The 15,801-nt window shown below is 41.9% G+C and overlaps 1 protein-coding gene across 11 annotated transcripts in view; it reads left to right on the top strand.

The window, feature by feature from the left end:
• The window catches only part of ESRRG (estrogen related receptor gamma), a 408,336-nt gene that overhangs the window by 226,504 nt on the left and 166,031 nt on the right, over positions 1 to 15,801 (top strand). Inside the window, exon 1 of one of the 11 annotated variants that reach the window (XM_074897221.1) lies at positions 12,978 to 13,158. The exons of 9 other annotated variants lie outside the window; for them this stretch is intronic. In XM_074897221.1, coding sequence (XP_074753322.1) covers positions 13,103 to 13,158 — 56 coding nt within the window. In that variant the 5' untranslated portion in view covers positions 12,978 to 13,102. One more of the 11 variants, XM_074897230.1, reaches the window with a different exon arrangement.

The following is a 15,801-nucleotide window of genomic DNA, read 5'->3' as shown; positions in this document are numbered from 1 at the left end:
GGCTGGAGCGAGAGACATAGAAAGATGTATGCTTGATCTCACTTGGAAAGAGAAACAAATGGGTAGGGGAGCAAGTGAAGTTGAATGACATCTTGAAGACAGGAAAGGACTGAGGCTGAAGTGGCAGGAGGCCAGCAAGAAGAGCAGATGGGAGGTGGGACAAGTTTATTACCAAAGAGGCCATTGGGTAGTAACAGTGCACATATTGCTAGAGAAACAGATGAGGTGAGCTGATCATTTTTCTGAATTCTATCTGAACGTCTCCTATTCAGATTCTTCATTTCTTGAAGTTGGTATACTTTTTGGGAAACTTCCCTAGCAGATGGAAGAAAACTGTGCCGTGTGACACTCAGGAAGGCGATCATCAGAAAGACAGCAGAGCGGGATGGGGGAACAGAGCTGTGTTCCAGAATATTTTCTTGAATTATGAACACAATATTTTCCATTTTAAACTGTTGTCCATGGAAGAGCAAAGTAACATTAGAGAAGCGTATTTTGATAAATCTGAATTGGTCTGAACAGTTCTTCCCTTACTGTAGGAATCAGACAAAATATGCCGTGCTGTTTGGCATGATAGTGGGGACAACTGAATTTTACCTGGCCACTATTGTCTTCCAAATCCTGTGGATGTTGACAGATGAGTCTGACCTGATGCTGGGAAAAAAAACAGCAAAGAGCTGACCTTATAAATGCCCCAAAGAGCAGAAGAAATGATGTTTAGCCTGCAGGGCTCATTAATTAGTTAAATTTCTCATCTATTCCTTCTGGGTCAGCTGTGTTGTTTACTGTACTCCGGAAGGGACAGGCTTGTAGAAACCACCATGATAGGTATCTTCAGGATGCAGTATATGAGCATAAAGTATGTTTGCAGTCAGCAAGGTGTATTCTACAACTTCTGTCCTCACGTGTTTATGAGGGGGCAGAGGTAAGGGGTTATTTTCATTTGTATGGCTACATAAACCTGTTAGGTGACCTGATTTGAGATTAAAGGAGACCTTGGACCAATCTGTGGAAAATGGTTTCCTTGGCTACTTTTCTTCTTAACTATCCAGCTACTGTATCTCTTTTCCGTCTCTGCTAGTTGTTTTTTTAAGTAAATCAACAGGCACAAGTAGTTCCAACAGTGTAGTAGTATGTGATTTCTCATAATACCTCTAACACTACAGTCTAGAAAAACATTTAAAAATATTGACGTGTTAGTAGCAATTATTTAATTTTGTTCTGTTTTATTTTTATCATAGCAAGTTTAAGGACCAAATTTTGCTCTGCACTACACTATATGTACAAGCCTTGTACGAAGTTCACTTGTATACCTGCACAGTTGACCGTAAAAGTGATCTGTCACCTTGGCAGCATTCGAGGGATCTGCAGTGCTTTAGGAGGTGTGATACCAGCACAACTGGTAGTTTCATACCTCTCGGCAATAAAGCCATTTTCACTGCTAAGGATGATAAAAGTTGGCTGTTCTCTTACTAGCACTTGAAGAAGCAGAATGTGCTCCAGCTCACACAAAGGCAACAACAAACAGCAGTTTCTGAAGCATCAGTATTAGTAAAATTAAAAACAATGGGCTGTTTTAAGGAGCTTTGTGTTTCCTTTGAATACAAGGAAGTGTTCTGCATTTCTCACTGTCTCTGTGCTTAACTGTCTTGTTTTTTGGCAATAATAATATCATTTTATGTTAACGTGATGATATTCATGCCTGTAAATCTTCAAAAGTGTGTGAGTGAGAAAAAGATAGAGAATCGCTACTCATTGCAGCCACCTCTGGGGAGAAATTCAGCATTTGTTCAACAGCAAAGAATAACCTTACCTAGAAGTTCAGGACAATTAAAGTATAAGCTCGCAATGTAAAATTCAGTACGCTATGTAAAACGTATATTGTGCTTTAGGATATACTAAATAGGACAAAAGACACTCTCCCACCCCTCTCTCCATGCTTGCTACCCCAGATTACTTCTGTATATACAAATAAACATGTGGATAACCCCCTCCACAAGGAAGTTTCTTGAACTCGAGATTGTGGGCACAGAGCCTATTTCACCTTGAGCATTTGAGAGTGAGAGAGTGAGGGAGAGGGACGACAGATACAACGTGTACATATATATACATACCACGGAAAGCCAGACTAAAACTAAAGTGTATATAGAACTGTGTCTTTTTTTTTTTTTTTTTTTTTTTTTTTCACCCTTGCTGTTTAAAGCCCTAGCCTGTATTATAACTGGTTTAAGTGCTGTCATAACACAAGTTTGATCTGGAGGTTTCTGCTTGTCAGGGTTTTTTTGTATCATTTCTAACTTTTAAATGAGACAATGTTAATTTTGAAGGAATTAGCTGGAAATGTCTTCATACCGCAATGAAATGGCATGAGTTAGCCAGCCTGGCTGCTAAAGGTTTTCTAATGAAAACTAGGGCGATATGAAATTTCCCTGATAAAAGGATCTCTAGATTTCATCTGCTGTATTAAATACCAGCCTAAAAGAGACAGCGGGAGTCAAATGGTTGACTAGATATTATCTACTTTTTCATTCCAGGGACACTCCTTTACTTCTGTGTTACGTCCAAACAAAGCCTGAAAATCCTGAGGGTCGGGACTATTTTCTTCCTCGAGGCTGGCAAGGTCCTTAAAAGTCTCGATAGCTTTTAATTTTCTTTCATTTTTATGATTTCAACCTGTTCCTTTTCGGACACCGGGTGAGGGTTTCAGGTTTTGGTGTGGACAGGTGTTGGTGCGACTGTATTCCCCACAGGGCTTGGGGAGGGGGGGGAGGTGTTGAGTGCTGAATGTTAAGCTCGTTCCTTTGTATGGCTTAGAAATCTCTGTTGTCCAGAATTGTACAGATAAGGCAGACCCATTTGCTTCATTGTCAGGCAATGTAGCTGAATAGAAATGCAAATGTGACATAAGGGGACTGCGCTGGGGAGGCGGTTGCTGTTACCTACTACAACAGTGCTCCTGGCTGTTGGAAAATTCCTGCAGAATCCAAGGGTGGGGGGTGTGTGTGTATGTATTTTATTTATTTATTTATTATAATTAGCTACAGGTTATAGGGAAGATTTTCCAAAAGAAAATCTATCTCTCTTGCAGATGCTTTTATTTTTATGCAGTGGAACGGCTTGGTTTTAACTCCCTTATCAAGAGCTGCATGCGCTGCCCAGACTAAATTGGGAGCATCTCCACACTGTTTGACAAATAGATTTTTTGTAAACTGATTTAGCCTTTTCATTGTTTGCATTTCATTATATAGCAGACTTCATGTCACAAAATCGGTATTCATTCAAAATAGAGAATTTAGAGATAGGACTGTAGCCAGATAAAAAAATATTGCACAGGTCAGGTCTATTAACCATAGAATAATAGCAAGTCAGTGATCCAAGGGGTAGTTCTTCTGCAGGGAAGGGCTAACATAACTGAGGTCAGGAGTCAGACCTCAGGACTTCAAATGTGTCTGTCACCAGATTTACAAGTAAATCTACTGGGAAAACAGGGAAAATGAAGGGACCTTGCAGGATAAGGAAAGAGAGAGGCAGCCCAGCTCTTTCATCTTAAATCTCAGGCTTCTCAGTGGATGAAGAATGAAAGTCTGATTTGCTTAAGTGCTTCACTTTATTCAGAAACTCCAAGTTGAATCTTCCAAAGCATGATTCAAGGATCTAACTCAATCAGGTTTAGAGAATTTATTTAGAAAAATAACAATAAAAGAGAACAGATTCTTGTTTTTCTGCCAAATTCATTACTGAATAAAGACCGATAGCATTCTGAAAATATGTGTACCAAATGCAAACAGTGCTAAAGAATACAGATATGGCCTTTAGTAAGAATGGAGCAGTTTATGTTAATGCCTCAGGAGCAGATAATTTGAAGTTGGACTAAACAGGTCAGTAGGAAGACTGAGTTGCAACTTTTCGGTACTTGATTTCTAAAAGCCTTTCCAGTTTTTCTAAGCCTATTGTTTCCCTGCCGGTATTAGAGAAATTCTTGCCTGTCTCTTAACAGTCACGTTGTAATGGTTGCATGTAGAAATTGCTGTATATTTTTGTATATACAGCTCCCTGCCATCATTCTTATGCTTATAAACTTAAGCTGTTTTGAACATAGTCCTGGATGGGTTCAAGGCAGGTAACAGCAAGGGTGTTCCCTAGGAAATCAGTATTTCATTGGGTAGTATTATTTGAACTCGTGCTCAGATAAGTTATAACTGTGTTCTTCTGGGTTATCTGGTCTGTAAAGATACCGTATTATGGCACTAGTATTAGATCTGTTTTCTAGATAGACAAAAATGGATGTGCTTTCAGGAAGTAGGTGATCTGGAATTTGTTTTACAATGCTTTATTGTGGGGAGAGCAAGTTAACATGAATTTGTCTGAGAAAGGAATGTAAAATCTGGCTCTGGGTGAGAAGTAAGGCATGTAACACACTAAATTGGTGTGCTTTCAAAACAGCTCGCCTTTCAGAAGTTCCTTAAGGAGAGAAGTGGAGTCTTTGGAGGGACAAAATTAATGAAGTCACTTCTAACTAGAATGAAAGAAGGAGCCATTCACTTCTGTGTCCATATGTTGGTTCAGCTTACTTTTTTACTGCTTTTTTTTTTTTTTTTTGTGTGTGTAAATGTAGATAACCAAGAGCGTATAATATAATACATTTATGTGTGTGTTTGTGTAGGTACAGGGACACACATACATGCATCTACAGTAATTGAACCAAATTGTTTGTGATACAAGTGTCAGAAGTGAAGTAAGTCTAAAGGCTGTACTTTCTAGAACAATTCACACCTTGAGTGAGTGCTTTAGCAGTAAAATATTGACTGGATCTGCTTAAAAGTCATACAGCTATTTTATTGCTTTATTCAGCATACTTGAATCAAATAATTACAATTCTCACTTTTCCTTTTTTTATCTGTGAAAGACAGAAATCTGTCATAGGCAAGTTAAGCTCAATTTCTGGAAATGTAACACCTGAAATGGCAGCAGACCTGGTGGGAGGTAAAAAAAACTAATATAAAACCTTATATTTGCATGTTTCTCAAAAAGGAAATTAGAATATAGATTCCAATTTGCAAGTACAAGAATTAAACTGAAAGAGCGTGTACATAATGTTTACACCTTAACCATTATACACAGAGGTAAATCTATTGATTTGAGATTGAATAATTGAATAGGGCTAACTATCTGGTCAATAGGACTGAAGCTGCCATAGGACAGAAACATAGGTGATAATAGAAGGCTTCATCTGCAGAAGGATGTTGTTACAATTGTATTGTCTCATTTAATCATATTTACTAATACAGATGGAAAAAAAATGTTTTCATTGCAATAATTTAACAGAGGTATTTTTGTTAATGAGCGATTCTTATGTATTGTATTGAAGATGTTTATATGATCCTGTTAAATGTTATAGTACAAGTCTACTGAAGATAGCATGATTTTTGCACTTATATTGGTGTATACCAACATACTTTTGACTGGTGTTTTAGACCTTCCACCTCCCACTAAGTGGGAATTTAGTATAGGAGTGACAAACAGCATTTCAGTGCACCATGTTATGCTCTGTACAGGCTTCCTCAAAGACCATCAGATCTTTGACTTTCAGGTGGATGGAGCTGTAGGACTTGGGAAAAGAGCAACTGATGGTGAATTACATCACTGAAACCATACAGTTACCCATCTGTGAGCTGTATATCCATTAAAACCTTTAAGTATCTTCATATTAATGCTTGGGGAAAAGTACAAGATGTGCTTAACGTCTTCTTGTGCTTGGTTTATAACCATATTGTGTGTCCAAGAAATAATTTGACATAGAGACTAGATATGCCTGTATACAAAGTTTACAATATTAAGGGCTGTCAGTCAGCTGATATATGCATTTTGAAGAAGGCATGTATACAGAAAGAAAATTTAGAAATCTGTTACCACAGGGACAGATTTCAGTGGCCTTCATTATGGAGGTCTCTAATGTGCTTTAGACCTGGGGTGTCTAGAGATGAGTTAAGGGTAGCTAGTACCTTATGGGAAGGGAGGATTTGTTTACTGTGAACTCGACCTTGTTACCTGTTTCCTCTGACTGTTTTGGAGCTCTTCATTTCACATGGTGAAAGCTCTGATTCACCAGCACAGTCAGGTAACTCCAAGCTGAGGACTCTTCACTAGTCTTGTTTGTCTCCAGTATTAATTCTGAACCAAATTCTTCCTTCCCAGGTCAGTGAAATGTTTAGAGAATCTCACCTCGATCTTGTAGAGAATAGTTACATACTTCTCTATTACACTGAATTCTTCCTTAATAGTTATGGATAACAAAAGTAGGACACCCATGCAGAAAGCCCCTGCTTGAGAAGCAGCTTGGTTTTTTGGTTTTTGGTATTAAAATAGATGTTTTCCTGCTTGTCAGTATTTATTGTAGTGAAACCGTGAGTGTTTAATTTAGTCCCTTGCGCCTTTAAAAAGTGCTACCCCTTTAATCTATTGTTTTAAACCCCATGCATTAGATGTCAGACAACATAAAGACACCATGTAGAGATAACCCTGATGTAAGTGATGGTTCCAGTCATCTAGAGTATGGATAAAAGATTTCTGAGGCTATGTTACTTGGCAGTTCAACATGATCTGGCTGTTTGCTAATCAGAGAACATAAGAACAAAGGAGGGTGAACAAAAATGTTGAAAAAGTGTTGTATAGCTAGAAGATGTACAGTGGGACAACTAATGCTGGGGTAGGATTGGATAAAGCAGAGTCATGGAAATGATGAGCCATAGGAGGGTAAAATTTGTTTCATGTGACTTCAGTTTGTTGGTAAAGGGGATAACGTTTTGTATTCAGTCAGAGAGCATGTTCTGTAAATCTCTTCAGTTACCCATTCCCTGGGTGTCGCAATAGATTAAGTCGCTGTGTGATGATATGACACCGCCATCACTCGTCTTCCTGGGATATTGCTGGAGGCAACAACAAACCTGTGTCTTTGGCACATGTGAAGAAATTTAGTGCTTGAGGGGTTAAATTACACAGGCTCCCCTGTGGATCAGCTTATGCTTGGACAGTAATAATAGCAATAACATTAATAATAAAAATGCCAGAGCGAAGGGAGTGGAGGGGGAGCAGGGGGAGAAAAAGAAGAGTGATGGAAGATGGGCTGGGACAGTCGGGGGGGAAGGGGGGGGGGGGGCGGGGAGGGGAAGGCAGGCTAGAGAGAATGGGTTTTGTTCAGCAGGTGTGCCGGCTCCACGTCAGATGTCGGAGGAGCTTCTGCGACACGCGTATCCACAAATACACGTTACAAAAGCTTTGAGGATGGTTGGTGGCTCTGTGCCTGTGTGCGCGCGCTCTCGCTTCAAGCCATGATATCCTAGGGCAGCGTAACAAGCAATTCATGTCAGCTCACAGTAAAGATTATTGGTGTTTTCACTGGGAAATATTTACGCTCCATCTTCTTCTTCTTCTATTTTTAGAACTTAGAGCTTGCAGTCAGGTAGAAAGGCTGGTGAGGGAGTGGGAAGAGACCCATTGAGGGACACATCTCATCCCTCAATTAGATGGAGCTAAACCCCTAATCTTGCTTAGGAATAGCTGCTGATGCTAAGTTTTCTTCTTTCCCTTCTGGTTTAGTGGGATATTACATTTCACTGCAATATAGGTGATAGAATGGGATCTCAACTGGAGTGTTTTGGTTCTAACAGAGAGCACAAGCGCTTTTTAAGGAAGGTATTTTTGCAAAGGTGAGGCCTCCAAATAAGACGAAAGGTAATGTAAAGCACAGAATAATGTGGAAATTTTGTTTTTTAATTTCCTGGATAGGAAAGTCATCACAGTAACAGGCAGGAATTTATTGCATTGGGGGTGTGTGTGTGTGTGAGAAATCTGAATCTGTTCTCTTTTGGATTTGTTGTTTATCATAATAATCCTTCTAGTGAAAAGGACTAATTTACTCTTTCTATAGGAATATTTTAAGTGTGATTATCATAATATCACAGCTGCTGAAAAGGTCTAAAATAGGACATTGACCTTGAACGTGTTCCTGCGTTTAGTATGTGGTGCTTAACATTCAAGAAACAATATAACTGCAACTCATTTATTAATGTATAATCTCAAAATGTTAACTCTTGCTCTGTAAATACATGCCACAAGGATTGTAGAAAGCTTGCAGTATCCCATGAAGTACATGTGGTATTTTATCAGTGTAAATATGTATAAGATTTTCAAGATTTCTGCTGGGAATACTCCATAACTAAAGTAAGTTTTCCCTTTGGTACTGCACTAGTTTATGATTTAATTTTTACTGACATTCCACCAGTCATATTATTAGCTTCACAAAATGAAAGTGAAATAATCCTGTATTAATTAAACAGAGCAACTGAATTCCCTCAGTCATCTTATCCTTGGCTGTCTGAGACAGTAATGCACTTCAGCTTCTCTGAAGAAACTTACACTAAAAAAAAGAGCTTGGGGTAATAGTGAGATATCCATATTGAAGTGTGTGCCTGAATTATCTTTAGGGAGTAGACCTTTTTTGGTGGGTGACAGGCAATGTGCGTGCGGCTCCCTTTTTCTATTTTTTTTCTCTTTCTTTTTGTCAGAGGCTTTGGAAAAGGTGTTTTGTCAAGAGAATAATTTTCATTTATAGCAATGTGAATGGTTTCTATTCTGTACCAGTGAAGGCAGTCATTTAAATACCCATGTCCTTGAAAATAAAATGACAAGAAAATACAGAGTATTTATTTGAGACCAGATGAAGTGAATGTAGTTCGGTAGCATGGTAAGGCAATTGCTGTTATTTCAAGGAGACATTTTTTATATGCTGGAACTGAGTGTACCAGCAAAAGCTAAAAGCCTTGCTCTGTGTATTTGTGAAGGCCCTGTTGAAAAGTTCTGAGGAGCATTCGGAGATTGTGTTATGCGAGCTTTTTTCTCTAAGATCAAAACAAGGAGTAATTAATGCTAAATACAGATTGAAGTAGCAGATGGCTTTAAAGTAATAACCCGCTACAGTTTGTCCAGCTATGTGCAAACAGGTGAGCAGAATTTGGAACTTTCATAGTGTTGGGGTTTTTTTTAACTCATTAGTGGTATATCCAGGGATGCACCAAGTGCCTTCCGGTGAGAAGCACAAAAGGCAAAAGACCAGTAGACAGTGACAATATTGATCTGATGTGGATTTTGCTTTAGCATAGCACATCTGAGTTGTGGTTTTTTAATTAGTGACTGTGGATAAAGAGAAATTCACATAGTTGATGATACTTTGATAGTTATTTTGAATACTTAACATGATATTTTCCAGCTGGACTTTGAATAAGGTGCAATGGTCTATAGCAAATTTTTATCTAAAGTTACAGCATACTTGTTTTCAAATAAAATCTCAGAAGCTAACGGACTCTTTCATATTCTTGCTCCTTCCTAGATGGCTTGAGCTTGTTGCTCCTTTTGGTAAATAAATACACATTTGACACAATGCACGGTGCAGCTTCTGTGAAGTGCCACCGAATCCTACTTCTTCAGTTGCTTTGAGTTAGTTGTGTTTTAGGAATCTGTGTGTTTGGATGCCTTGAAATGTCTGTAGTATTTAAACATGAAGATGCTTAAAGATTGTTTGGCACGCAGGAAAAATTATATGCACACAGAGACATGGAAATGTAGGTGCTGCTCAGTAATGCCCCTTGACTGGTACAGGCACTCATGACGATTTTTTCCTTCCCCTCTCTGATTCCATTACCACTGTTTTGTATAGACTCCTTGTGGTAAGATTTTGCATTGTACGTTTTGATAAGTTAGCGCAGATGTGTGTTTGCATGCATGTTCTTATTCTATGTTCCTTGATAAAATTCAGTAAACTGTTACCTGTTTTGCTTTTTTTCTTTCCCCTACTACTGTTTTTATTTATTTCTACAGAAAAGCTTGAGAAAATGAAGCTATGCTTTGCCCCAGTGTGTTTGCTGCTGTGATTTCTTTCTTATTTTTCCCTCCCCCAAACTGGTGGTTAACTCTGAAACCCAAGTTCAGGAATGTAGTTGGAATTCCAGGCCCTGGTCTGGTAGAGGTGACACTTTCAGTCCCAGGGGAAGAAGCCAACTGCTTTGTTTATCAACATGCAAAGTACAGCACTGTATTTCTGGTTCTCCAAGAAGCAGCACTGGCAGGGAAGAGAGCCGCTTGCCTGGACGAAAGATGGTTGATAGAAAGGTAGTGATGGTTAATAGGGGGAGAGGAAAAATGTGTAATTTGGAGGTGTAGAAGGAGGGTGGGGGATGACAAACCAACAAGGTAGCAGGAAACTACGTGAACATGAAAAGGAGAGCTTACAGGAAGACAGACTATGACAGGAGACCATCATCTTTCAGCACGTGAATATAAATACACAATCTTAGAAGATAATGAAGGGAAAGCAGAAATCAAGCTAATCTGTGCTTTGGGAAGTTTCAAAATGGATTAGCTGTCATATTTTAAGGAGGGTGTATTCCAGGGAACTTAATACAGAAAAGTGACCTTATCAAATTACTCATGTATAGGGATTCAGCATGGGTGGTTTTTAAATAAGAAAACACATACATATGAAAAGATTTGAAGGCATTTTAACATAAAAATATTGAAAAATAGCAAATTTGGGTATAAATCTGTGAACAGACACTCAGAGAGACACTCAGTACAGTGTATTTGTATTTTCCTGTTTTGCTATTGTAAACATGTAAATCGGTTTGTAGGAACTATATTTTAGGTTTATGTAGAAATACAGATACCTATACATAAAGACATCATATTCAAGTTCTGATGTGATTCCAAAATCCACATTTATCAAATGGTTACTTAAAGAGGATGTCTCAATACAGTAACATGATTAAATGCCTCTCACTTAAAAATTTGATAAAAAAAAAGATTTTGTCTCTGATGTTTCTACGGAGTTCTTGGATTTTACTCTACATTTCAGAGGCTCTTTAATTCACTGCTCACAAGCAAATTTACATCTTAATTATAGAGTTCACATTTAACAATATAGACAGCATAATGCTACTGGTAATTAAGCTTTTAGTACCTGCTTTTATACAGTAGTCTGAGCTGTAGTTTTGCTGTGAGAGTTCCAGTTCCTAAACTTCCCTGTATTTACATCAGGTTTGTAGGAAGCAGGCCCTGTCTTTTGCATAAGGTTAAATGCATAACACTGGAGTCTCTCTGCTGTAAACATGTACAACCACATCTACTGAACTTACGTATTTTGAAATTGCGTTCTGTTGTATTTATTTGGTAAAACGCTGTGAAACAGACTTGGAGAAGGCATTTGCGTTCCCATCTGTGAATGTTATTAATGCATTCTGTGGGTGTGCACTGATCTGTTTGGGTCTAAAACATCGTCACTTACATCATGTTAGGGCTCCAGCCACAAAAGATTTTGTAAGAGTTGAGCTGAATTATAAAAAATTGTGGTCTTTTCAGTGGTGTTTTGTGTTTGGGGGTTTTGTTATTGGGTTTGGGTTTGGGTTTTTTTTGCCTAGAAATAGCCAGCATCTGTTTTCACTGGTAGTGGCAGAAACACTTTGAACCTGGATAATAAGTATGGTGTCTTATTTGTAATATTAAGTAAAAATAGTAGCTTTTGGAAGAAAAAAATGCACCCCCAATTCATTACTGATCCTTTAAAAAGGGTGTGTGTGTGTGTGTGTGTGTGTGTGTGTTTCAGAGCAAACAGTGTCTCTAAATTTGAGTACGGTCATTTTCTTGGAACAAGTTTAATCGGGGATGTTTCATACCACAGGGATGAGCAACTCTGAGCTGGCTCTAAGCAGTGGTTTGTTGGCATGGGGCTGGGTGATGTTTATGCCAGGGCTCGGTGATGTTTATGCTGGCATACATACAGGGCTATGTGTTTATTTCCCTTTTAGTTCGGTAAAATTTGCTTTACAAAAACCCAAAGACCGAAACAGGTTAGAGGTCTATGCATGCTCCCAGATCTACTAACGCAGACCTACTACATTACAGTCCTTATCTTGTTAAGATGAGGTAGGTTGAGTTAGTCCACTATTAGAGAAGAAATTGATCAGCTCTGGAGATTTTCTTTCTCTTTATTATATCTAAAGATACACATCTAAACATTTGCACAGGGGCATATGCCTTAAATAGAACCGTGTTAAAGATGCAGTTGAGCTGTGTATGAACACATATATACCTGTATATGCACCCAGTGGCACCCACGCTGTTAGGGAATAGATTTGAGTGCTCGCCTTGTTAGGAATGTCCTTTTTTAGGAAATACGAAATGAGGCTTTTAATTTTAAAATACATGATTATATATGCATATAACATTTTATGTATTTATATTAGATTTATTTATATCTATTACACATCATAAAATCCCAGCCTGCCCGCCTCCCTGCCTCCCGCCCCCCCCCCCCCCAGCAACTCGGACGACAATGAAAAGTTGAGTTACCCAGAAGCTTCGGCAGGCTGCCCTTGGTGTTACTATTATTTTTTTTTTTTCCCCCGGCGCCGAGCAGTTCCAAAGGTTAGGGCAGCGGCGGCGGCAGCAGCAGCAGCGGTCCGGAGAGGACGCCGAGAGCCGAGCCCGGCCCCGGCCGCCACAGCCGGCAACGGCAGCGCAAACTGCATCCTCTACCTCTGCGCGCCGTCCTTCGCCCTCTTCCCCGGCAGCCCGCCGCGGTACCTGCCGAACTGCGCGGGAACTTCGAGCCGGCCTCCCCGGGGCGGGGCGGGGCGGGGACGGGAGGGGAGGAGGGAAGGGAGGTCGGGCAGCTCCCGGCGGCCGGCGGCGCGGACATCTCCGCCAGCTCTGCCCCCGCCGCCGCCGCCGCCGCCGGAGGCCGCTCCCCCGTCCCCACCCCTCTACCTGCCGCCCCGGCGCCCCCGGCGCCTGATTGGCCGCGGCCCCACCAATCGGCCGCCCCCCCGGGCCGGGGGGACTGCATATGTAAAGCCCTACTTCATATTCATGAGCTCCGAGCGGGGCTTTAAGTCCTTGATTAGGCGCGCGGGCGAGCTTTTGGTCCCCACTGGCCGTGCCTGCCGCCGCCGCCGCCTCGCCCGGGGAGCACGCTCCTGCCAAGTGCGCCGCGCTCGGCCACGGAAACTTTGCTTTACCGCGGGGGCGCACGAAGAATGGTCGCCGGGCGCACATGGATTCGGTAGAACTTTGCCTGCCGGAGCCGCTCTCCCTGCACTACGAGGAAGAGTAGGTACCGCTCCCCGCCCCCACCCCACCACCGCCGACGCCTGCCCCAAAACATGACAGGCGCCTAGACGCCGCTGCAGGTAACGCTGTGGCGGGGCCGCGGGCGTCAGCCGTCGCGGGCGCGTCGGGCCCGGCCCGGCTCGGCCCGGAGCACTGCGCGGCGGCTGCGCGCCGGGAGGAGCGGGGGGGTGGGGGGGCGGCGGACGGGAGGCGACCGGCAAGCGGAGCCCTCCGCGCCCGGGAGCAGCGGGGCTGTCGGCGGGCCAGCGCCCGGCCCCGCCGCCGCCGCCTGCCCCGGCGCTCGCCGGCTGACAGGTGCGCCGGCTCCCCGGTCAGCGCCGGGGCGGCGGGAGGGAGCCCCGGAGGGAGCCCGCCCGGCGCTGGGGCGACGCTTGGGAGCGGGCGGCCGCCGCGCTGCCCCGAGGTAACGGCCGCCGGGCGCCGCTCCGGCCGGGCAGCGGGAGCCACCGGGCGGGTGGTTTGTACTTTTGGAGGCGTCCGCGCCGCACGGCGTGGCCCTCTGCCCTCGCTTTTCCCTACCAAAGGCAGCAAAATACTTTTTAACGAGCCGCAGTTCTGGGCTGGCACTTAGTCGCTACCTGGCGGAGCGTCTCCGGCGAAAAGCGTGGCGCCCAAACAAAACCGGGCGGGCTGGGGCTGGCGAGTGGCTCCTCAACTTGATTTCAGCCTGCAGCCGGGATTAAATATTCGTATATCACGGGAGCTGTCACCGATTCATTTTTCTTTATGTCGAGCCACTTACGTAGCCGTGCCCTCGTACTGGGCTGAGGGTGACAGTAACACCGAAGAAAACCCCCACGCGAACAGCCAGCATCGCCCCAGACGCAGGCGGTGGAAAGGCTGTATTGAGAGGTGACAGTGTATTATAGGTAGATGCCCACTAGCTGTCCTTACTGTCTGCATATTGCATTGCTATTTGTAATTAAGCCAGAGATGAAAAGTGAATTGCGGTGGTCGCGTGTGGGTGAAATAATACGGGAAGTAACAGATAGCCTGGCTCCCAGGAATACCGTTTGGGAAGGGGAGGCAGGGAAAAACCCGCTCTAATATTCCGGGATAAATAAAAGAAAATAAATAGACGTAGGATGCGCTCTCAGACGTGGTTTATAGGTCAGTGCTGTGTAGTGCGAGATAGCTTCGTAAATGTAAGAATGCAGCTTCCACAGCTTTTACTAACAGTGACACGTAAAATACGTAAAAAGACGGTAAGTTTTTTTGGGTTTGGTTTTTTTTGGGGGGGTGGATGCTCCCCCCCTCCCCCCAAGAGCTTTCTTGAATTTACCTTCTTGCAGCTAATTTGAATGATTAGTTTAGATAAGCCTCTTAAAGTAGATGCATTTAAATGAAATCGGGGCACATGTCTTTTTGGCTCTGGTGCAAGATTCAAACTAATTTTTTTCTTTCCTTTTGGCTCAATTAAAAGTCATCTTAAAACACTCCCAGTGTATTGTCCTAGCGTAGGGTTTGAGGCATGTGTGGTTGAGTGGACACAGAGAAATAACTAACATTCAGAAACATATCTGCTTCTGTGTCTCAATTAAGAAACCTCAGAGTTTTACACGTTATTAATATTCATAGTAATTATGGTTTGACTATATATATTGTAATGTGAGTATGCACGTACAAGCATAAAAACATAATATAGTAGTTTTTCCAGTTGTTAATGTTACGGATGAGGGCAGAAAAGATTTGATCTAAAAATTGTCCGAACATTTTAGGAGTGCACAGACATCTGTCTGACCGTCACTAGGTATGCTTTGATTTTAAGGCAGAGCATGTTAAAGAATGCAATAACTTAAAGCCAGCTGCAACCTTGGCTTTTTGCTTTTTCAGCAATAACAACAACACTAATAATTACTAATAGTTAATAAGCTAACAGATGCAATAAATATATCTGCTCATTTTGACGTACGTGTCAGTTTAATCATTCTAAATGAAACGGTGCGTTCATAACGTGAAATCTCCTTCAACCTCTGATTAAAATGTAACGTTGACTAAAGGATTATAGAGCGGACTTAATTTTACTGACTGTTTTAACAGTTGTCACAGCTGTTGGAAGAAGGAAAGGCAATTGAAACACTCCAAAAAAGCAAGGCGGGGAGGGAGAGCGGGACTAGTTTAGTAAATTTAAACATGATCTCTGAATGCCAAACATAGAAAACTGAGGAGATTTGTAACTACGGAAAGCTTCTGTGCCCTATGTGTGTTTGCCCTTTGTGGCTCACTTGTGTTTCATTAATTCAAACCCTCAGCAGTTTCCCTACTTTCCCTATTTAAAAATGTGCAACACCATTTAAACATGAAACAAGTTCAGCTGTTGCAGCGTGCGTAGATTTTCATCTCTCAGTGCAACAGATAAAATACAGATGACAAGAAATAAAGACTGTGTAGAATGGCTATAACATTTAAAAAGCGGACGTAGGTGTCACATCACGTGAATACTTCAGTGCAGTGATGGTCGGTTTACATATTTTATATTTTTCTAATTGTTCTCATGTTGCAATGTAGTCTGTGGAGTTACCCTGCAAGTCTATCTGGGTTATGTTTGTGTACGGGTGAATGTGTGTGTGTATATTCACATGCATCAGCACGTAAATATATATATTTATGTGTGTATGTGCC

Source organism: Athene noctua, chromosome 1 (assembly GCF_965140245.1).
Source record: "Athene noctua chromosome 1, bAthNoc1.hap1.1, whole genome shotgun sequence".
Classification (NCBI taxonomy): Eukaryota; Metazoa; Chordata; class Aves; order Strigiformes; family Strigidae; genus Athene; species Athene noctua.
This window is presented reverse-complemented; position numbering and strand designations above follow the sequence as displayed.